Here is a 24,804-nt window from a genome sequence, read left to right as displayed (position 1 = left end):
GTCACCTCACCACTTCTTTTCAGGTTGGCTTTTGGAATTATGAGCAGACCTTCATTTGAAGATCTGAGGTTACGACTTAGAGTGTAAGGGGACAAACATTCCAAAATATAGGTCAGGGTGAGATTATTTAAGGCATTGAAAACGATTAGTAGTATTTTAAAGTCAATTGTAAGTGACACAGATAACTAATATAATGACGCTAAGACTGAGATGTGCTCTAATTTTCTTTTTCTAGTTAAACTAACCGATTGATGTCTTTCTTAGGTAGTCCTGAAAGGTGTGCATTATAGTAATATAGTCGACTAAAAACAAAAGTGTGAACAAATTTTTCAGAGTCTTGTAAAGTTATAAGAGGTCTACCTAGCTATATTCCTTAAGTGAAAATATGTAATCCAGTGTGATTTTAATATGTGATTTTAAAATTTAGGTCAGAGTCAATAGTTACCCCCAAATTCTTTACCTCCGACTTGACCTTTAAGGCTAAGGGATCATGTTTATTTCTAATACCCTGACTATATCCATTTTTGCCAATCACTAAGATTTCTCTTTTCTCCTTATTTAGTCTGAGAAAGTTGCTGCTCATTCATTCAGTAATATAAGTAAGACACAGGATCAGAGAGCCAAGAGTGTCAGAGTCATCAGTTGCTATTGATAAACACAGCTGTGTGTCATCTGCATAGCTGTGGTAGCTTACCTTGGGCTTTGAGATAATCTGAACTAATAAAAGCATATAGATTCAAAAGAGCAGTGGACCAGTATAGTTCCTTGTGGTTCACCATATAAAATATCATAGGTGTCCAAGGTATAATCGCCACAACTAAAAAAGAATTTTCTACCTGTTAAATATATACGTGGATACGCTATGTTTAGCTCTAAAGGTAAAGATCTGTATTGCATGCCTGTGGTGTTCAGAGAAGTTTCTAGTTGTTTGTACTTGTACTGAAATACTGTTTGCAGAGTTATAAATTACATATTGCAAAAAAGATCACAGTTTTTGTGTTTCAAAGTCAGGTGCCATTTTGTGCTTGTAAATAAATCTATTAGTAAAATGTATTCCATGTTTTTAACCTTCGATTTTTTTTAAATAACTGGTCTGTAATTTGGATAGCTGTTAGCCAACCCCCCCCAGTGAGTTTAAGACAAAGGAGACAAATGTTTCTGACAAGGGTACCTCATTTCCCATGTCTTTTCAAGATCAAGAATTTTCTGTTGATTTTTAAATATTTTAGGTATGTAGTCCAAAAAAAGAAGAGACGGGGCACAACCTTTAGAAGTAAAAATTGGAAAATGCAGTATATTTATATAAGTTTTGAACAAGGTAAACTAATTATGAGGGGCAGAGAGGTTACTGCATGAATTAGCAATATCAATGGACTAAATGTTTTAGAAATATTGGCCTGCATCATGTGCATGTAACCGAATATACCCATATTTAGTTAGTAGGTCTGAAATGTGTTCACCTGTCCTCATTTTAAATTATTTGATGTACAAGAAAACTGTCCTCTGGCCAGAACTGTCATGTTCTAAAAGTAAAAACATTTGTATATTTATTAATAAAGCTGATGATAATATGCAGATATTTCACTGTAAATATATTTACACATTTTATTCTTTCAATTATTTTGTGGTAGTAAATAATATGGTAAGCTTTTCAATTCTGTTTCACCAGGTGACATGATGACTTTGCTCATGAAAAAGGATACTTTGTCAGAAGAGGAAACCCAGTTTTACATCGCTGAGACTGTGCTGGCCATAGACGCCATTCACCAGCTAGGATTCATTCATAGAGATATTAAACCGGATAACCTCCTGTTAGATTCTAGGGTGAGCAAAATCAAGATATGAGGATTAAATCTGTTACAGATTAAATTGTAAAGTTTTTAATGTTCAACTATTGCCATATTGTATAATTTCATTTTTTAAATAATTAAAAATAAGTAATCACTTTTAACATTAAGATTTTGCATAAGATGTAATTGGGGAAAGTGAGATAGTTAAGGACCAGGCAAACAGCAAATGTTTGGAATTATATTGCCACTCCAGTATGAACTTCAACTGTTAAAATAAGATCATTGTATAGAGATTAAACGTTGTGCTCCAATTTTGGACTCCCTTGTGCTGTCTAAGCGAACAAGTTTGATATTTTGCACACAAGGCACTTCACTTCAAAATTGCTTCAGAATGCCAGATTACTGTCACTTGATTGCTATTTCTTTTGTATCTTTCTAATTCTAGTTAACTTCTTTATGATGAGTAACTTTTCACCGTTATAATAATGCATGTTTCATATAACAGATTTAAACTGGGCCAAGTTCCAATTAATTGTCTAATATGAAGTTTGATATTCAAAATTATTTTTACATTGTTAATATGTAGTGCTTCTCAAATAATAACTGTATCATTCATTATATCTCTAGGGACATGTTAAACTGTCTGACTTTGGTTTATGCACTGGACTGAAGAAGGCACATAGAACAGAATTCTATAGGAATCTAACTCACAATCCTCCCAGTGATTTTTGTAAGAAAACATGCTTTCTTCTTAATGTTTTGTCTTATAACTCACTAGCACCAATATTTTTTTCTTCCTTTTTTGTTTTATGCAATACTAACAGCCTTTCTATGAGTATTGGTGTCTGTGTGTTTTTTTTTTTTTGTTTTTTTTTTGGTTAGTTCACAATTGATTTCCTGGAAAATTATAATTGGAGAAATGAAAAATCTAAACTCTGCATATGTAAAGAATTTGGTTGTGTATGCATACCTTCAAGAGGCAACCACACTTGGCATTATTTAATCACCCTATCTGATTTGTTAATTAAGAATAACTGGACATCTGCTTCAACATGATGTTTGGGGGTTTTTGTTGCAGAACATCTTAGTAAAAAAAAGTGCTCTCCTGTCTTCAACTGCCTGATATGCCCAATTTAAAAATATGTATTATGTCAGGGAAGACAATCTGTTTAATTAAATATACGTTATTAAATAGTGGTACAACAAAGTGTAATGTTTTTCAAAAGTGAAGTGTTTTTTTTTTTTCCCTCTATATACATTGTCCTCCACAGAGTACTTTGAAATGATAAAAACAAAAAAAGCCATAAAGGATATTAATAATACTGCCCCCTCAGTTGGGTAAATACAAGCATTTAATGCAGCCATTATAGAAGTGGTAGATTTCATATTTCACCCACCTTTACAGCAATTTATTTCTATAGATATAGATAAATGGTAAATTTGACTCTCATCAGAATGTGACGTTTTAGGGCTCATTTATACTTCACGCGCAAAGTGCGTACATGCACACATCATGGCTGCCACACGTTCCCAGCGTTCATTTGACGCATCCTCTGAGCAGGTCCTCAAATTAATGCAACACTTGCGTGAGTTTCAGTACCAGCAAAAAGTCGGGGGTAGCAGTGTGATAAAAGTTAGAATGTCACGTCAAAGTCTCTGTTTACTATTTACATGTGACAGAAAGCCTCTATGCAGATCCTACGGGATCAATGTGTGCGCTTTGATATTTGATGAAAGGTTTGATATGGTGAAGGAAAATGCCGAGATACAGATGCATTCGTGGTGATTTTATATTCAAGTGTCGCATATTCCCGATCGTAATGACACGATACATTTTAAGTCTCACATACCATCTTTTGTACCGTCTTTTTTTTTCTGGGGCTTCCTCCTGACCTGACAGCAGCGGCAAACAGCAATAGATCACCCCACAGATCACTTTAAATGTATGATTTTCAAACTCTCTGCACATTTAAAATCCTTAGATTTATACTTCTATCACTTTCATGATGAAATGCATTAAAGTATGTATGTTACATTTTACAGGTAAGTCGTTAATTTCGTTTAAATAATAAATACTGTTAATAATTACACACATGTGAGTGACATGGTGGAGGAGCGGTAGCACTGCTGTCTCGCAGGAAGTCACGTTGCTGGTAATTCCCTGCCTGGAGTTTATATGTTTTCCTGCTGGGTTTCCACAGTGTGCTCTGGTTTCCTTCCAAAGATATGCAGATTTGGTGACACTAAAATGACGCTAGTGTATGTGAGTGCTTGTATTTACCTTGCAATGAGCTGATGCCCCGTCTAGGGATTGTTTCTGCCTCGTGCCCAATGCTTGCAAGAATGGACACATCACTGGATTGATGGATTTAAACATTAAACATCCTTTACAGAGATATTGCATTAAGGTGTCATCGGAATTTTATGGGTATTCCAGGCAATTCACAACACTGCGAAGTCGAACCTGTTCTCGCCGTGAAATCTCGCACTGCCACCTGGTGGATTCTTCCAGATTTACGTAAAGTGCGCATGCAAGTATAAACAGTACAACGCTTGCGTAGCAGGAGAGTCCTCTGGAGCATGCATCGCATGAAGTATAAACCTGACCTAACATGTTAGCCAATGAATAGTAGTTTCTGATTGCTTTTCACTGGCACTTGGGATAAATTTAGTAATTTTTAGAATTGGTTGCCTTTTTCTTTTTTGCTGGTCAATAATGGCAGTTGTTTCCCTTATTTGACCTGAATATTGTTATTTATATATATTTCATATTTCTTTTTAGGGATATTCAATTGTGTACATGTTTATAGAGTGTGCTTTAAATATACAAGATTTGAGTACTTTGCACATTTACAAGTACAGAAAAGCAGAAACATACTATACCCAAAAATTACATGCAATATGTACATAAAAATATAGCACATAGATAAATACTTTTTCATTATTTTCTTGAAGTGGATAAATTATTAAATTATTTGCCAGATGGAAGCGAAGAATGGAAAAATGGATTTTGCCACAGGTTTTCAGAAAACAGAGAGCACATTTCTATGCGCTCTACAGCTAATTGTTCAGTTTCTCCATCTGCATTATTTGTCTGTTTCATAACACATCATAAAGCAGAATGTTTTAAGTGTGATGCAACAACTTTTTAACACTGGTTTTCTCACTGGTGTTGACTTACTTGATTGCAGACACTATAAGTTTAGGAGGTGTAGTTCAACTCACCAGCAACTCTAACAAAGTATGATATCCTCTGAAACAGATGGGGTATCCCCAGTATTCCAAATTCTTGTTTTGTTATGCCTCATTTCCTTGGTATGGTGTGGTCCAGACTTCTTATTTTCATTTCATTATCCAGATTGCTTGCTTTGTATTTACAAGCAGTTTTTGAGTTTTAAAACTTGATGAGGCCAATAGGTGAACATTCAATTCAAGAGGAAATGCCGAATTACCAAGAAGCACCAAGCACCTAATTTTCCAAAATGTATGTACATTTGAAACATCAATTCAGCCCAACAGATGTAGTTTTTTTAAACATTTAGGGCATACATGTATAGATTTAGATTTTTACCCTAAATATACCCTGAATATCATGATGAGGATTTTTATATATGGAAGTTGAACAGAATACTGACTGTTTAATTACCTTTCATGTTATTTTATGTTCACATCTTGACATACAGTTAATTTTGGTGTATTTAAGTAATACATTCTTGTTCTAATCCTTTCTTTGCTGTATAATAAACAGATTAGTGGTGGTACTTAAATTATTAACTAAAATGAATGTAATGGTTTAATTGAACATTGAATATGTACAGTGATTTCAATTAGAGATTCAAATAACCCATTGCCGAGGCAGAGCTAAAATTAATAAAAGAAAACAACATATCAAAGAAAACACTCAGGAAAGGAATATAGACCTGATGATCTTAATACTGAATATCAAGTATAGATTTCCTTTGTTGTAATAAGAAAATCTTTTTATAACAGCTTTTCAGAACATGAATTCTAAAAGGAAAGCAGAAACATGGAAGAAAAACAGAAGGCAGTTAGTGAGTATTTAGAATGTTGTTGTTTAATATTTTTCCTGATTGATTACTTATTGCCATCTACTCTCAGAATAATTTATTGTGATGGTGTAGTATATGTTATGTTTAGATGTACTATGACTTTTTTTGATGTCTGTTTTATATAGGCTACAGCTACATCCATCCTATAATACTGCACATTTTTGCTTCTAATTATCTTCTTACTTTTTCCTTAACATTGTTTCAGATCTTTCACAAGAGAATAGGGGCTTAGGTATATTGTCTTAAGGTACTGCAAATGCAAGAAAATATTTCTTCTTGCAGATAAGAGTTGAGTGACTTGTTTTAATTTTCATACCATAGAATGAGTTTTAGATTTAATAACCACTTAGGTCTGAATATTATTTATATCTGTTTTTAGAATTTTAGACAGTAAGAGTGGAGTTTTCCAGTTGCTAGTCTGTAATTAATGGTTAACGTATTTGCCTTACTATTGCAGGTAGCCATAATATTGTTACGCTACTTTCATGTGCTCTGAAAATTTTTGAAGTTTCCACTTCTGATATTTAAATTTCCCACTTGGTTGTATTCATGTGAATTTCCTACTGCCATTTTGGGAGATCACTGTTGATTTGCTACTTGAGCAACATAAGAAAGCAATTACAGTACAGTTAAACTCCTTTGTTTTAGTATAATTAAAAAGCAAATTAAACATAGTAAGTATGTATTGCATTATTTAAAATGTAATTCAACTTTAGAGTGTCAGACTTGCCTGACAATTTTTGTTTTATTATATATTGTTGAACGAACTGAGAGGTAATTTTTATGCCACTATTCAAATAATTTGGGTAGCATTGTTATCATCTGTAAATTGTCCTAACTGGTACAATCATTTTGAAATGCATTCACCATGTGAGATTTCAAACTTGTAAACTTGTAAATCCCATTTGTGTGATTGTAGCATTATACTGTCCAAGGTTTTGTTAAATTTGTGATTTGGTTAATTGTACAGTAGTTTTGTTAGAGGCTGTTTCCATGTCTATCACTCATTAAACCCCAAATCTGTAAATCCTAAGGTTTAAAATTGAATGTAATGTTTCAGTAACACTAATCATCTGTTATTTTCCTTAATTCTTTTTTCTCCCTCATTTAAGGCTTATTCAACTGTGGGAACACCAGACTATATTGCTCCAGAGGTATTCATGCAGACTGGCTATAATAAACTCTGTGATTGGTGGTCTTTGGGAGTCATAATGTATGAAATGTTAATAGGTACAGTATTTTTACTTGTTTTTGCTGTTTTCTTTTTTTATTCAACAACACTACTCTATAGGATTTTGCAAAGAACAATACAATTTACTGTTGGATAAATGTAAATCTATATTTATTATTCCATTATGAAACAAGTTTGCTTAGTGTGCCCAACCTTTATATGATGTATTGCCAGTTTCCGAAGAATTTCTTTTTCTGCCTTTGATCACTATATTTAAATGTATATGTTGTTTGGTTTTTGTGGTAGCAGCAAACAATAGAACATTCGTTCATAAAGATGACATTTTACTTATTGATTTTCATTTAGTACTTGTGTATTACGTCTTGTATTCATTAGTGGGGGTTTGGTGTAATGGCTGATCTGTATGTTTAGAATGGCTTTATTATCTTTTTGCTTTGAATTTACTTTGTAAAACACAATGTTCTGTTGTAGTTTGTAAAAGTTTGTTTGGAATATATCTGTTACAGTTAAGATATATTACTGTTGTGCGATTTATACATACTTGCTAATACATGCAAAGCATTAAGGTATTTTGATGTTCTTTGTGTTGTCATTAATGATGACAAGTTAATAAGTAATTCTTTTACAAGTATTTTGAAAAGGTTGGACTTTAAAACATTTTCGAGTCTCCGCTTATTCAATTACTGTTTCTTCTTCATAATATAATTTAACCTTTGTGGTCAGCCTCAAAGACAATGGTTGCTGAAACTGTACTGTACGATATTAAAAGTAATTTGAGGTGTACTTCAAAATGAAAGATGCAATATGTAAGACTGTATTTAAATCTAGAATGATACCTTATAATTTGCTTTTAGTGAGTATCAGATTTTACAATCCAGATTTGGATTTGTTGTGCTATAATTAGTTTTATCAAGTGGAATGTACATATACAAAATAAAAAAAAATCATAGAACCAGGATAGTGTTTTAATTAGAAAAAGATTAACATTTTATAAAAGAATTTTGAAAGAAATACTGTAGTTTACTCCTAAACAATAACACATTTAAATGAGCTGAAAAAATGAAATAAATGCAGAAAATGTTTTACTTTATCCTTGAGAAATTTGAACTATTTTTTCATTTTGTGTTTGATCTTTGTGAATTAAGAATAAAACCTTACATTGCTTTTGTTTTTCCCAGGATATCCTCCATTCTGTTCTGAAACACCTCAGGAAACATACCGAAAGGTTATGAATTGGAAAGAGACACTAGTTTTTCCTCCAGAAGTGCCAATTTCTGAGAAAGCGAAGGACTTGATTTTAAGGTCTGTTAAATAAAGCAAAAATATCTTTAAAATGGCACCATCTTTAAATTAATGTTAGTTATTTTATCTACTCCATATATTATTTATTCTTTTAAAGCAATTTTGTTTACGATGCATTCTTTTGTTTTGATATAGGTTCTGTAATGATGCAGAGAATAGAGTTGGTGCTAATGGCGTAGAGGAAATAAAAAGTCACCCCTTCTTTGTACCAGTAGACTGGGAACACATAAGGTGTGTTTACTTGCCACTTCTAAACCTTAAATTTCATACAGTTTGCTTGGTTACTTTGTCTATCAGAAACTGCACTCTTATTTCTTAATGTATCATTGTGTTTCATCAAAACGCCACCAAAATTTTCTACAAGTCTCTGTTTCTACTGTAATGAGGAAACTTTTTGCTGCAGGGTTGACAGGGCAATTGTCAATAGCAAAGTGTTTCATTAAAGGACAAAATAGGACCCGGAAATACTGGCTGTGAACTACTGCAGACTGGAAGAAAGTACAGTGGACCCTTGAGTTACAAACTCAATTCGTTTGCGAGGGCTGGTTGTAAATCAAGTTGGTTGTAAGTCAAGACTATTTTTCCCATAAGAATTAATGGAAATACCCATAATGCGCTCTGAACCTCCCACAGCAACACTTACTTAACCTTTTCATAACAAAAAAGGGTTGTATAATGTGCAGAATTTACCAAAACGCCAATAATTTTTCTAATGTACTAACCAAAAAGTTATAAAGTGCATAGCCTACCAGAAACAACAATTTCATACTGTACTCACCATTTAATTTGACATCTTTGGGCTGCAGGAAGGGAGGAGGAGTAGAATGAAACAGAAGGTGGTTATTGTTTAGAAGGAGCCTCCTTATGCAAATCTTTTCTTTGTAAAATTGTTGAGATGGTGGATTTTGACATGCTGTACATAATAGCGAGATCGGTCACACGAACACCACTCTCATATTTCCGCACAATTTTCTTCTTCGTTTTGATTGTGATCGCTGTTTCTCAAGTTAATAATGACAGTAGTTGAGCACTCGGTTCAAAGCTGGGCGTGTTGTGAACTGCTCCAAAGCAGGCCGGTGCTGACTCAGCCTGATGACCTCATCATGTGCCGCGCCAGCCTGCTAGCTAACATCCCTTAACAATTGCTTTCTTTATCTTCATTACCTTCTCTTCCTTCCTTAGCAATTATACATCTTGCTTGCCATGATAAATCACTGCACTGACCGAAATTACGTCAACAAACACATGTATCTGGGCTCCGACTGACGCTTACGAACGCTCTCGGTTGTTTGTTTACAATGGCACAAGCGGATACACGTGACCACATTCGGGTCGTATCGCAAGATGTTGGTTGTAAATTAAAACAAAAATTTTGGTCGTAAATCCAAGTTGTTCGCACATCAGGCTAGTTGTATATCAAGGTCGACTATATTATGGACTGATGAATCAAAATTTGAAATCTTCGGTTCATCATTAAGGGTGTTTATACGCCATTGAGTTGGTGAAAGGATGATTCCTCAGCATGTGACACCAACTGTCAGACATGGAGGAGGAAGTGCGGTGGTCTGGGGTTCTTTTTGCTGCAGGCAGAGTGAGTGACTTGCACGGAGTGACTGGCATTTGAATCAAAGGGGTTACCACAGTTTGGCTGGTATATCAGCAAAAGGTGGCTACTCTGACGAATCAAAAATGTGAATAGAATTTTGTGCACTTAATGATTCCTTGACTTATTCTTTTTATTTGCCATTGTTTATTTGTTTTATGCCTTGATTTCATGAAACATGAACATTAAACTGTGTGCATTTCCATAAAAACTGGAAAACTGAGGTGTTCTAAAACTTTTGAGTGGTAGTTTACTTACCAGGTATTTATTTTTTTTGTCATTAACAAGTATAATAACAACTAAGTTACTTTTTAAAGGCAACTTTCCCCAACACTGCTAGAAACAAGAGTGTAAAAAACTTAAAAAGCCACCGAGTAACGCCCAATTCATCATTTCATATTTTCTTTAAAAAAAAAAAAAGAAAAAACCACACCATAAATTCCCGTAATTGAACCCAAGTCAAGGCAAGTAATTATATTACAAACAGCAGTTTTGCAATTTAACTCAATTAAATCCTTCTACTGTGCCACTGAGGGTAATAATGCTGCTGACACTGACGCTCAGAGAGAACTATTAAAGAGTTATATGACTCAAAGTTAAATTGCAGAGGGTATAAACCCAAAGAATAATTTTTTTTATTAAATATGCATCATATTCAATTTCCTCTTTTCTGGAGTGTTTTTTTTTGCATTACACAGTCGCAGCAGGAAAAAAATAATTGTGTATTGTACTAGCATCCTTGCAGCTTCTGTTATCTGTAGTCCCAACACCAGCCATGCTGTGTTTGATTCTGTAGTCTAGAATATTGTGGTGTTTTGAGTTTTGTGATACAGTTCTAAAATTTGAACAGGTTCATATAATAAATATTGCTAAGACATACAATTATGTCTATATAAAATGGAACCAATGTAAGTGAGCTCCTGTGTTTACCGATATTGGTAAGTGTGACGGACAGCCGGGATGCCTCCTTAGTGGATAGTCTGGGGAAGCGGACATGCAGAGGGCACTACCTCCTCCAGAGCGCTAGATACTAGATTGCACCAGTGCCTTGGATTTCCACAGAGCTACAGTAGAGTTAGAGTTCAGCACAGCCCTGTTGGGTTCTGTGGGTGCCTCCAGAGGGTGCTGTAGGAGAAGTCAGAGCCATAATACAATGGGCTTCCACGACACCTAGGAGTACTTCCAGATAATGCTGATGGGCCACCTGAAGTGCTCCCAGGTGCAAATGAGGCCGCCTCTCTTCACCGAGGAAGCCAGAGTTGGGAGGAGGAGGACAAAGCTTGCTGGATGAGCAGTGGAGGCAGGAGGAGACAGAGAGGAAGAAAAAGAAAAGAAGTCAAAGTGCAGTGTCCAGCTTTATTTGTGCTGTGCTCTTGGTACTGTGTGGCGGGAAACGAAAGAAAATAATTTCCCCCTTGTAAATAAAAATATGTGTTGTGCTTCTCTTGTGGCTTGTGCCTTGCATCTGTCTGTATCTGGTTTGGGGAGCTGGTGTACCCCCTGGTGGTCACATAAGTTATCGTTTTGTACTGTATAGCAATGTACCAGTATTGTTGGAATCGTTCAAATTTTCTTTGGTTGCAAGCCATTCTCAAAATATTTTTTTTTTCAGTTAGGTTAAAATTATGTATAATCTACAAATACCAGACCTTTGGGAAGCACAGAAGAGGGTTGATCTGTTATTGTCTGGGCACTGTTGTTCATGGAACGCTTTTAGCCAGTCATCTCCAAAGTTAGCTTCTGAAATTATAAATAGGGGAATAATGATCAAGGCACATGATTTGACATGTTTACCCTTCAAAGTGGAGGGACCTTTTTATCTCTTCAAACAAGAGATTTCAAGTTCTACACATCAATGGCATGAGAGCGAGAAGCCAAGAGACCAAGGTTTTATAAGCAAGCTTAAGAATGAGGAATAGGAAAATGTTCAGCATCTTGAAATATATGATAAAAGAAAGACAGAATGTATTAGGTGTGAATTGCTTGGAAAATGCTGTAGGGATAATTGTGCTTGACAGTAAGGAGATTAATACATGGAAAATTACATGAAGATGCTAAATTAGGGGAATGAAAGAGATGATGAGGTTTGCTGTAGGAAAAAACAGAAGGACCAAGCAATTAGCTTTGGAAAGAGGAGATGACAAAAGTGCATATAATGGTTGGTAAAGCAGTGCACCTAGCTGAAGGTGTTAGAAATGTTGAAGGCAACAGAAGGTCCTGAAATTGAATGGTTTAGCACACCTGTGCAGCATGATTGTGTGAAAGGACTGCTGAAAATCAGAAAAACCGTGTTCATTACACTCCACAAGCCACCAGAGTGTGTGTCCTGTAATACAATTAAGCTTTTTAAGAAAGCAATGATGGTGGTTGTGAAGAGTGTTAGAGAAAAGAAGCAAGGATTAAGTAAGTTAGTGAAATACATTTTGTTTTCATGGCACAACAGAAGCCATCTTTGTTGACAGGCAAATGTAGGAAAAGCATTAAATGAAATGAAACAAGTTGCATTATATATTTGTAGTTCTGGAGAAGGCGTTTTGACAGGATTTTATGAGAGGTGATGAGGTAGGCATTAAGAAACTTATCTGTGGGTGAGTGTCTGTAGCTGTGGTTAGTGATTGGTAGTGATGATTAGTAGCATAATGGTGTTCAGAATAGTAGAAGGGGTTAATGAAATTTTTGATGTGATTTTGGTGGGGCCTGCACCTTGGATTAGTGTCTGTTGTTTTGTGTGATAGTGATGGAGGTGGTGACTAGAGAGATGAATGAAGGATTGCAGTGGGAGTTCTAGTATGCTGATGATCTTATATTAACTGCAAAAGGTGAAGTGGCATTGAAGGAGAAGATAACGAGATGTAAAAAATTTTTTGGAAACGGAATGCCTCAAAATCATGCAGGAAACGCCAAAATGATGACTAGAAGCAAAGGAGCAGGAGGTATAGAAGAAGTGGATGCATGACCATGCAGCATATGCAGTAGAAGTGTAACTCAATACAGTGTACAGGTTGTTAGAGGTGGGCACACAGAACACGGTCGGTCGGACGGACGAACGAGGAAGACTTGTTGAGGAGATGATTAGTGTTGTGCTGAGCCGAAACATACTAAGGTCGTTTACTTATGCAGAGCAAAAGGTATTAGGACACTTGAATAAAGAGGTAATCCAAGATGGAGGTAGGGGAGATAAAGCTGAAGGAGAAGTGGTTGGAAGTGATGCATAATGATGTGAAAATATTCTCACCCCAGACTATAACCCAAACTACAGAAAGTGGAGAAAAAGGTTTCTCCTGGCTAATGTGGGTAATACTACAAATTTCAATGTATTAAAGATGATGTTAATGCTGATATTCTATCAAATGTATCATTGTATACTGTAGATTAGGGCTGTTCGATATAACGATATGAAAACGTCTATCGCTGCACATTACGCTATCGTTTGTTTCGTGGTGTCGCAAAATAAACTGTTTACGGCAATATTTTTTTCATTGTTTTGATGGCCACCACGTGGATGCAGACACACTAGCATGGCTGATGAAGACGAGGCAACACCAGGTAGCTCCACACAGAAGGACCTTGTTCCTAAACGAGGGGCTACCTCTGTAGTATGGAGATGGTTTGGATTTGAAGAGTCTGACACGGACCAGAAAACGGTACTGTGCAAATTATGCTGCAAACCGATCGCTACCACAGACTCCAACACGACAAACCTCTTCTACCACCTCCGCAAAAAGCACGTGAGCGAGCATGCAGAGAGTTTACAACTGAGAGGCAGGCCACGTAGGATATTACAGTTGTAAAGGTACTATTTAAACGAGCATGTTAAAAGCTTGGAAGATTAATTGCTACCAAAACAATTTGCTTAAGGCATAATTTTCCTGCAGCGTTTGCTGTCAGCGTTAATCTTGTTAAAATTACGTTTACGCCACAACTGCATTAACACGGCAAATCTCCATTAACGAGTTACCGCGGATCGCCCCGTGCTTGGGGCTGGACGGCATCAACACGTTAGCGTCGTCCAGTCCCACGCACGGGGCGATCAGCTGTAACTCATTAACGGAAATTTGCCACACTACGATGTGCAAATTAACATTTTACTAGAATGTAGCCTAAATAATATTATATTTAATATTATATATTTAATATATTTTTGTCGTAAGCCTTATTGCTGCTACAGTTTGAAGTACAATGTTTACATTTGGTTTTGACAGTTAATGTTAGACTTGTATTTATTTTGTTTAAAGGGTTTATTGGCCTTATATAGTTTAGTTGTTAGTGCTTTGATCCTTTTATATTTAATATATGTTGTGAGAGTTATTGCTGCTACAGTTCACATTTTGTTTATGTCAGGCATTTTATATAGCAGTATTTTATATTGGGCCTTTAGTAATTTGTTTTTGAAAAGTGTTTTATATTTGATACATTAACATTTTATGTTTACATTCTAAGTCAAACATTTGCTCAAATGTTCTAAATAAAAGAACAGAAATAATTACAAGTTGAGTACTTCTCATTTTTGATTTTTTTAATTTAAATGAAAAAAAAAAGGAGTGGTGATTATATAAACTATTCACTGAATACAAAGAAAATGTACTATATCGGGATATAAGATTTTGGTCATATCGCACAGCCCTACTGTAGATGTAAGATCAACTTTATGACTTGGAGAGTATGGTTGATGGCAGTATTCATTTAATAGTTCAGTAATTTCAGGAAATGTGCAATATTTTTTACTAGTTGGCTTTGAGTTTCTGACATACATTATTAAACAGAATCCCTGTTGCAATTAATGTGTTACAGCTTAGACATCCTAAATGTTTATAGCATTGCTTACATGCACAATAAAATTACATATTGGACACTTGGACTTTATTTTGCATGCAGTTTTTTTTTTAACTAAATCTCTGTTTTATAATTTTCCATTGTAAATAACTGAATATAATGATAAAGAGTTACTGAACTGAACTTTCATTATATAGGGAGCGACCAGCAGCCATTTCAATTGAAATAAAAAGTATTGATGACACATCCAACTTTGATGAATTCCCAGAATCTGATATCTTACAGCCTGGTAAGTAATACTTGACATGTTTAATAATTTAAAACTAATAAGTCATTGTAAGTTATTATGGAATTATCAGGAAATGTACAGCATATAATGAAATATTGAAGGTAATACACAGTACTTAAGCCATTTTCTACTTTAATTTTAAGTTCAATTTCATGTTCAGGCCATTTACATTGTCTGTTTTATATATATATATATATATATATATATATATATATATATTAGTGCTCAGCATAAATGAGTACACCTCCTTTAAAATGTACGAATTTAATCATTAGCTCAATGAACAAAAGAACAATTTCCAAAATTTTCACAAGGCTGAGTTTTATTAAACACTTGTTTAACTCCATAACATTAAATTAAAGTTAATAATATAACTTGGATCACAAAATCTTCAGTTTTACTCAAATTGGTTGAAGCAAAAATGAATACACCCTGCAACAAAAACTATCACATCTAGTATTTTGTATGACCACCGTGATTTTTAAGGACAGCACCAAGTCTTCTAGGCATGGAAACAAGTTGGCGACATATTGCAACATCCATCTTTTTCCATTCTTTAAGAATAACCTCTTTTAGAGCCTGGATGCTGGATGGAGAGTGATGCTCAACTTGTCGCTTCAGAATTCCCCACAGGTGTTTGATTGGGTTCAGATCAGGAGACATACTTGGCCATTCAATCACCTACACCCTGTTCTCCAGAAATGCAACAGTAGCTTTAGATGTGTATTTTGGATCATTGTCGTGTTGGAAAAGTGCACGGAGTGATGGCAGCATCTTCTCCTTCAGTATAGAGCAGTACATTGTTGATTTCATGATACCATCAATGAAATGCAGCTCCCCAACACCAGCAGCACTCATGCAGCCCCACATAAGGACACTGCCACCACCATGTTTCACTGTAGGCACCATGCATTTTTCTTTGAAATCCTCACCTTTATGACGCCATACAGTTTTGAAACCGTTAGTTCCAAAAACAGTGATCTTTGTCTCATCACTCCAGAGTATAGAGTCCCAGTAGTCTTCATCTTTTTCAGCATGGGCCCTAGCAAATTCTAGGCGTGCTTTTTTGTGCATGGGCTTTAGGAGAGGCTTCCTTCGTGGACAATACCCATGCATGCCATTCCTCTGCAGTGTGCGCCGTATGGTGTCACGGGAAACGGTCACTCCAGTTTGGCTTTCTACTGCTTTAGCTAACTGCAGTGAACTTGCATGGTGATTTTCTTCAACCCTTCTCATCAGAAGACGCTCCTGTCGAGATGTTAACTTCCGTGGACAACCTGGACGTCTCTAAGATGTTTGCACTTCCATCTTTCTTAAAATTTTAGATCACTTTTGCTACAGTATTTTGACTGATATGTAAAGCTTTGCTGATCTTCTTGTAGCCCTCACCTTTTTTGTGTAAGTAATGATTTCCTTTCTCAGATTTTTTGACATTTCTCTTTCATGTGGAGCCATTGCTGACAGCATGAAATGGGAAGGACTTTTCTTTGTTAAGTAATGCCCTTTTATAGTCACCTGTCTGCTGGACACCTCTTAAATGAATCATTAGACTCACCTGTGGTTGAATGCCTGTTAATTAGAATTTTGTAGTCTTAAGTGTGGCTTTTCTCCTAAGACTATAATTGGGGTGTACTCATTTTTTCAACATGGGCTTGAATGAATTTGTTAGGAAAATCACTCTTTTGTGTGTGCAAATTAACAAATCTTGTTTGCAATCAATGGCCGACATTTGTGGGAGTATTTTGTAGTACAGTATCTCATAGAAAATGTTGATACTGAAAGGAAACTAAAGGCTTTTTGACAAATGTAGTGGGGTGTACTCATTTATGCTGAGCGCTATATATAATATATACTTACAGGTACTCCTCACTTTACGACCTTTGCTTAACGACCACTCGCACTTACAACCAATCGAGTTTCGACCTGCAATTCGGGGAATCTTCTTTCTCAGCTTGAGTGTCGGTCAGTAGCGAATGGTGACATGCGCACTGAGCGTACTATAGGCTTGCTATGCGTTTTTTCAGTCAGTTTCATTCCCACAAGCAGTCACTGTGTAACCTCTTTTTTTTTTTTTGGTATATATTTGTAACCCCAAAATAGTACAGATGTCGACGAAAAGAAAAAGTATGGCATCATCTGGAGGAATTGTTAATAAACAAAGGAAAGCTATTGACCTTGAAATGATCAAAGAAAAATCATACAAGACTAATGAAGCTGGTAAAACAGTTAAAGAAATAGCATGTGACTTGAAATTGGCACATTCGACAATTTCAACGATTTTAAAGCATAAAGTTAAAGTGAAAGAGGCGGTGAAATCATCGACAGGATTTCAAGCCATAATAACTAGGCAGCGAAAAGGTCTTAGTAAAGAGATGGAGAAATTATTGGCGATCTGGTTTGACAACCAGATGCAAAATAATATGCCGATAAGCCTTTTAATAATTCAAGCTAAGGCACGCAGTATCTTTGAGACTGTGAAGGCGAAAAATTGACAGAATCATTTACAGCAAGCCATGGATGGTTTCAACAGTTTAGGCGGAGATTCAACCTGCATAATTGGAGAATCAGCGGTGAGGCGGCAAGCGTGGATATAGAAGCAGCACAAAAATTTGTGGACGAATTGGATGGAATAATGAAAAAAGGCAGCTACTGCCCAGAACAGATATTCAATGTGGATGTAACCGGGCTTTGGTGGAAAAAAATGCCTGAAAGGTCCTATATGCACAAAGAAGCTAAGGTAATGCCCGGTTTCAAGGCTTTTAAAGACAGGATCACATTGTTGTTGGGAGGAAATGCCGCTGGCTTCAAGTTAAAGCCTTTCCTGGTCTATCACTCCGAAAACCCACGTGCATTAAAGAACGTTAGTAAAAACCGTCTGCCCGTTTACTATCGTGTGAATAAAAAGGCATGGATGACGTAACCTTTATTTTAAGATTGGTTTTTAAACTGCTTCATACCCTCAGTCCAGCATTAATGTTTGGAAATGGGAGTTCCTTTTAAAATTATTCTCCTGCTTGATGATGCTCCAGGCCACCCCAGCATCTTGATGATCTACACCCAGACGTAAAGGTAGTGCATCTTCCTAAAAACACAACTGCTGTCCTACAGCCAATGGTTTAGGGCGCTATAGCTACATTCAAAGCTTTTATTTGCTCACGACTTTTTCCCAAGCTGTAGCAGCAACAGAAAATTATATAGTAACCCTTCGTGATTTTTGTAAATCGTGCAGTATTTTAGATTGCATTAAATCAGCTTGGGATGAAGTGACAGATAAGTGTATGCAAGGCAAATGGAAAAAATGCATAAAAAGTTTTGATCCTATATTCCCGGTGCAAGCTCCTCCCTTATCGACCAATTCGCATACGTAGGAACGGAACTCGGTCATAAAGTGAGGAGTACCTTATAATATACACTCACCTAAAGGATTATTAGGAACACCATACTAATACGGTGTTTGACCCCCGTTCGCCTTCAGAACTGCCTTAATTCTACGTGGCATTGATTCAACAAGGTGCTGAAAGCATTCTTTAGAAATGTTGGCCCATATTGATAGGATAGCATCTTGCAGTTGATGGAGATTTGTGGGATGCACATCCAGGGCACGAAGCTCCCGTTCCACCACATCCCAAAGATGCTCTATTGGGTTGAGATCTGGTGACTGTGGGGGCCATTTTAGTACAGTGAACTCATTGTCATGTTCAAGAAACCAATTTGAAATGATTCGAGCTTTGTGACATGGTGCATTATCCTGCTGGAAGAAGTAGCCATCAGAGGATGGGTACATGGTGGTCATGAAGAGATGGACATGGTCAGAAACAATGCTCAGGTAGCCCGTGGCATTTAAACGATGCCCAATTGGCACTAAGGGGCCTAAAGTGTGCCAAGAAAACATCCCCCACACCATTACACCACCACTACCAGCCTGCACAGTGGTAACAAGGCATGATGGATCCATGTTCTCATTCTGTTTACGCCAAATTCTGACTCTACCATTTGAATGCCTCAACAGAAGTCGAGACTCATCAGACCAGGCAACATTTTTCCAGTCTTCAACTGTCCAATTTTGGTGAGCTCGTGCAAATTGTAGCCTCTTTTTCCTATTTGTAGTGGAGATAAGTGGTACCCGGTGGGGTCTTCTGCTGTTGTAGCCCATCCGCCTCAAGGTTGTGCGTGTTGTGGCTTCACAAATGCTTTGCTGCATACCTCGGTTGTAACGAGTGGTTGTTTCAGTCAAAGTTGCTCTTCTATCAGCTTGAATTAGTCGGCCTATTCTCCTCTGACCTCTAGCATCAACAAGGCATTTTCGCCCACAGGACTGCCGCATACTGGATATTTTTCCCTTTTCACACCATTCTTTGTAAACCCTAGAAATGGTTGCGCGTGAAAATCCCAGTAGCTGAGCAGATTGTGAAATACTCAGACCGGCCCGTCTGGCACCAACAACCATGCCACACTCAAAATTGCTTAAATCACCTTTCTTTCCCATTCTGACATTCAGTTTGGAGTTCAGGAGATTGTCTTGACCAGGACCACACCCCTAAATGCATTGAAGCAACTGCCATGTGATTGGTTGATTAGATAATTGCATTAATGAGAAATTGAACAGGTGTTCCTAATAATCCTTTAGGTGAGTGTATATGTCAGTTGTATTAAAATTAAGCCATAATCTCATATTTGAATGTATACTCTATGTAGCCGCCAATGTATAAGGTGAGATCGAGCACGGGTAAAACGCGTCCTGAAAGAAATCTCTGTCCAAAAGTTCATTTTTAAAATATTTCGTGAAAGTTAAAAGCAAATAATCCACACAAGAATAAAGAAAAAAAGTAGTTACACACGTAGAATAAAAGGCAAAAAAAGGGAAAAGTGTATCTTGTCTAAACTTAGCTTTTCTTGAGAAACTTCAGTTATTTCTGTGCTTAAAAGTTATTTACTTCTTCTTTACTTAAAGATTCTCAGTTTCGTCTTCTATATGCTTTAAACATACGGCACAGCACTTAAATAAGCTCTTTTTTCTTATGAGTTACTTCATACACTCAAATTCCATAAGCACGTAAATATGAGCACGGTTTAAAACCTTGTGCTCTCTACGCCTTATACATGGCACTAACGGAAGAATAATGTTTAGTCAAAGCAGATAAAAATAGCTAGAATATACCAATTCAATTCTGCTTATTGGGGTTATAGGAACCTCCCATAGATTTTGCATTGTCATCTAGTAAAATATTTATGTATCTTGTATAACTAGGAAATGGCTTGTACACTATAAATCAGTGTACAGTACACCCCCAAAATTCATGGGGGTTACGTTACTAGAGCACCCGTGAATTGTGAAAAACCATGAATTTTGGATGTGGTATAAAAAAGCCTATATTTATAGTTGTCAACCCTAAATATGCCCCCAAAACAATTTAATTTCAAACTCAGCTTAATACATAACCTAAAAATGAAGAATGTAAAGGTAAACCCGTATACTGTACAGGACTGTACTGCTATGTCTCCCGCAACGCTAGAATGTAAAATACCGATGTTACCGCTATAAGTACTGTAATTCATGCAAGCGTGTTTTCATTGCCAGAGGCCTTAGAAGGTGCAGGGTGTTTCGGCAGCGTCTTGGGGCTTTAACCCTTAAGCTGCCACTTACAGTGCTCCCGGAAAGTATTCACAGCTCATCACTTTTTCAACATTTTGTTATGTTATAGCCTTATTCCAAAATTGATTAAATTCATTTTTTTCCTCACAATTCTACACACAACACCCCATAATGACAACGTGAAAAAAGTTTACTTGAGGTTTTTGCAAATTTATTAAAAATAAAAAAAATGAGAAATCACATGTACATAAGTATTCACAGCCTTTGCTCAATACTTTGTCAATGCACCTTTGGCAGCAATTACAGCCTCAAGTCTTTTTGAATATGATGCCACAAGCTTGGCACACCTATCCTTGGCCAGTTTCGCCCTTTCCTCTTTGCAGCACCTCTCAAGCTCCATCAGGTTGGATGGGAAGTGTCAGTGCACAGACATTTTATGATCTCTTCAGAGATGTTCAATCAGATTCAAGTCTGGGCTCTGGCTGGGCCACTCAAGGACATTTACATTATCGCCGGCCAGCTCTAGGAAGAGTCCTGGTGGTTTCGAACTTCTTCCACTTATGGATGATGGAGGCCACTGTGCTCATTGGGACCTTCAAAGCAGCAGGAATTTTTCTGTAACCTTCCCCAGATTTGTGCCTCGAGACAATCCTGTCTTGGAGGTCTACAGACAATTCCTTTGACTTCATGCTTGGTTTGTGCTCTGATATTACCTGTCAACTGTGGGACCTTATATAGACAGGTGTGTGCCTTTCCAAATCATGTCCAATCGACTGAATTTACCACAGGTGCACTCCAATTAACATCTCAAGGATGATCAGGGGAAACGGGATGCAGCTGATCTCAATTTGGAGCTTCATGGCAAAGGCTGTGAATACTTATGTACATGTGCTTTCTCAATGTATTTATTTTTAATAAATTTTCAAAAATCTCAAGTAAACTTTTTTTTTCATGTTGTCATTATGGGGTGTTGTGTGTAGAATTCTGAGGAAAAAAATAAATTTAATCCATTTTGGAATAAGGCTGTAACATAACAAAATGTGGAAAAAGTGATGCGCTGTGAATACTTTATGGATGCACTGTACTTGAGGGTTAATGCATCCCTGGATGCCAAATACTTTTTTGCTGCACTTTTTAAGTAAACGTCAAATTCACAAAGAAAAAGTGAAATTTTAATGGAACACATTTTTTTTCATGCAATGAGCATCACAATTACTGCAGCACAGATCATTTTACACAGTGCTAATGAACTATAAAAACTATTTAAAAAAAACTACTGGAACAATATGTACAAGGTGTAACTGACACCATGGATGAAATTCAGTAAATCACTGAGCCAACTGCGCTTGAATTGACTGCAGGCAAGCACACAGAGGTAAGCGCTGATACTTGCAGGCTAGTCTAGTGCAGCAGTTCAGTCCTTCCTAGGGACAGTGAGGCTGAAGTGCTGCAGGGTGTCACGCTTGGGTCACAGAATTGCACAGAAACACAGGAGATTGTAGAGACAGGAATTTTAACTTCTGAAAGAAACATGTTTGTTTGAATCAACGAATTCAGAATGCAGTTAGTTCTCGATTAAAGAATAGATAAACATCATAGGGGAGCACAATGGGAGTGGGACCCCCAACAGGAGCACAGGATGTTTGGGGGAGGAGAGAAAGAGAGAAACAAAGCAGTCGGCCAAAAAGGACAGGTGCTGTTCATGCTTTTAAGTAAACGTAGCGCGAGAAGCATATCACGCAACAGAGCAGCCGCAAGTAAGCCCAGCTTAGTAAGGGAGCAATGTGAAGGAAGTCTATTAGCGTTTTTTAAGAGGGGTTTTTTGAGGAGCGTCCGTGTCTTCTAGGGGTGCATTCACCCCCCTGCTCACAAGAAACTTGCAGTGGTCATGAGCTGGCTGCTCAACGAATGTATGGCACTGACTGATCAGCTCCTGCGTGCTCGCAAATGGCACTGGGAAACGACTATAGCCGGTTGTGGCGAGTTAAGAGGAACAAAACAGAAAACACAAAGAACACTCAGGTGGAGAAGCATCAAAGTCAATCAGCAGCAAGGGGAAATGAATAACGCTGTAGCGGTCCGATGCCGCTAAGATTTATGCTGTCGAGAAGACGCCAATTTATTTATTTTTATGGTGGAGATTCCAGGGACGCACCAAGCCTTGGCCCGACTCGCACGCAGTCACAAACAGAGACAAAAACAAAGCAAACTGGTAATCAAACAGCAAATAAAGAATTTATTGAATAATTGAAAACAGGTATACCACCCCTGTTCCGCTTATGGCGATTACACATTATATACAACAAAGCACAAACAAAACACACACAATAAATCATAAAAAAACGTTCATGAAAAGCAGCAACGGATAAAATGTAATGATGAAAATAGATAGTCCAGAGTTTCGCACGTTGAATGGGAATGTAAAGATAGTCCTACCGCTAGTTCCTTAAGTGGTGAAGACAGTTTCAGGAGCGCTCCTTTCTTTGCAGGATGGCCATGAATCCACTTACAGTCCTCATGTACACAGGTAGACGGCAGACAATCCAGACGCTAACCATGAAACAATTCAGGACAAAACGAAGTACAGATAATCCAACAGAAGGCAGACAGACAGGAACTTGAAACACAAATTACAAAAATTTTTGGTCACTGGCCCCCTTTTTTAAAAGCCGCGCTGACATCCTTTGACCCCAACAGCCCAGCACACTCAGCAGAAAACCAATCGGAGCCATTGCAGGGACTGTTGGGAGTTGCAGTTTCAAATTCTATTGGCTACTTTCACCATCCCAAGCCGCATTTTCCTCTAGAGTTGCTTCCTGTTCTCTCTACAGTATAGTATTGCCACGAAAAAAGATATAAAAATTGCGGAGGATATTTGCAGTTTCCGGTAACAATTATTAGATAGGTTCTAAGGAAAAATCCGTGAATGACTGAGGCCGCAAACTCAGAATCGCGACTTTGCGTGGGTCTAATGTAATTAAACAACTTCCATTCTCCATTTCTCTGCATAATTAATCATTTTAACTCCATAGTTACCAGGCTGGCAGGCATTTTTTTGGACAAATGCAGACAATGGTAATGTGTTAAAGTGCATATAACTATAAACTGAGACAGACATTAAACCACTTAGTCTATGTCAATTCACTAAGAACTTAAGTGAAGCTTTTTAATCCTCACAGTGACTCCCCTCACTAACAAAAATTGGCTCCCCTTCTAGTGATGTGTTTTATATTGCCTTTACTGGTATATTGGCATTGGTTTCACACAATGATAAGGATTTTTAGATTTAACATCAAAAGATAGTTTACAACGTTTATACTTATGTGTATAACATAATTTTATTAATAAAATGTTAGCATTTTAGCTGCCTGACCCAGAGAAATTGCTGCATTAAGGTAAATAGGCTAACACTTTAAATAATATTAATTGGACTTCGCTGCCTGTTCACAATACAAACTCAACAGCCTACAATTTGCCCTCGCTGGCATGTTTACATGTGTGCTTGCAAAACAAAAATGTTACTTTTTATCCAAGCAGAGAAGAGAATTTTGATCCAATTAATGTAATATGTAAACTTTGTAAGAGACACATTGATGGCAATGCAAGCAACCTTTCTGCACACTTCAAGAGCAGCCACAGTAGCATACTTTATACAGAGAGTGTCTGAAAAGACAGGCTGCAGCTTCTTTTGTAATGTAGCACTACAGAAAGTGAACTAAAGACTGTTTACAATCACTGAGTCATTCGCAAGCCGATGCCTGTATGACAATTAATCAAATCCATGAACAAAATTACGAATGTTATAACAGAGCCTATTGTTCAAGAAATGAGTCCAGTTTATATGGTGTAAAATGAGAATTCAAAAACTTACTGAAAATACCTTAAACCCCAGACATATAATGCTAAGTCTCACTTACGTCACCAAGGCTTTGCTTACACAAAAGTATGAAGTATGCAGACAAAAAGACCAGTTATTAAATCAATTGGCTATTTAGCATGCAGAATGAATCTATGATCTATCCACAGAATTCAACAATATACTACTGTATAAGCACTATAGTAATACGAACTGTCAACTAATAATTGCTTACAAACATCATACCTCATCCCCTTGTAAGGGGAAAGCATTTAGATATTTCTTTCCAAAAACACATTTCCTCTGGAACACATGGCACAATGTTACTTTAAGTTT

General features: G+C 36.8%; 1 protein-coding gene across 1 annotated transcript in view; it reads left to right on the top strand.

Annotated features, from left to right (window-relative positions):
• LOC120534241 (serine/threonine-protein kinase 38-like) overlaps nt 1-24,804 on the top strand; it is a 55,128-nt gene that overhangs the window by 22,048 nt on the left and 8,276 nt on the right. The window contains exons 6-12 of the mRNA XM_039761672.1: nt 1,670-1,824; nt 2,418-2,520; nt 5,781-5,842; nt 6,973-7,090; nt 8,231-8,354; nt 8,490-8,585; nt 14,928-15,019. Coding sequence (XP_039617606.1) covers nt 1,670-1,824; nt 2,418-2,520; nt 5,781-5,842; nt 6,973-7,090; nt 8,231-8,354; nt 8,490-8,585; nt 14,928-15,019 — 750 coding nt within the window. The remainder of the gene's footprint in view (nt 1-1,669; nt 1,825-2,417; nt 2,521-5,780; nt 5,843-6,972; nt 7,091-8,230; nt 8,355-8,489; nt 8,586-14,927; nt 15,020-24,804) is intronic.

This window comes from Polypterus senegalus, chromosome 8, assembly GCF_016835505.1.
Source record: "Polypterus senegalus isolate Bchr_013 chromosome 8, ASM1683550v1, whole genome shotgun sequence".
Taxonomy (NCBI): domain Eukaryota; kingdom Metazoa; phylum Chordata; class Cladistia; order Polypteriformes; family Polypteridae; genus Polypterus; species Polypterus senegalus.
Note: the sequence above shows the minus strand (reverse complement) of the source record. Positions and strands in the feature narration are given on the sequence as shown.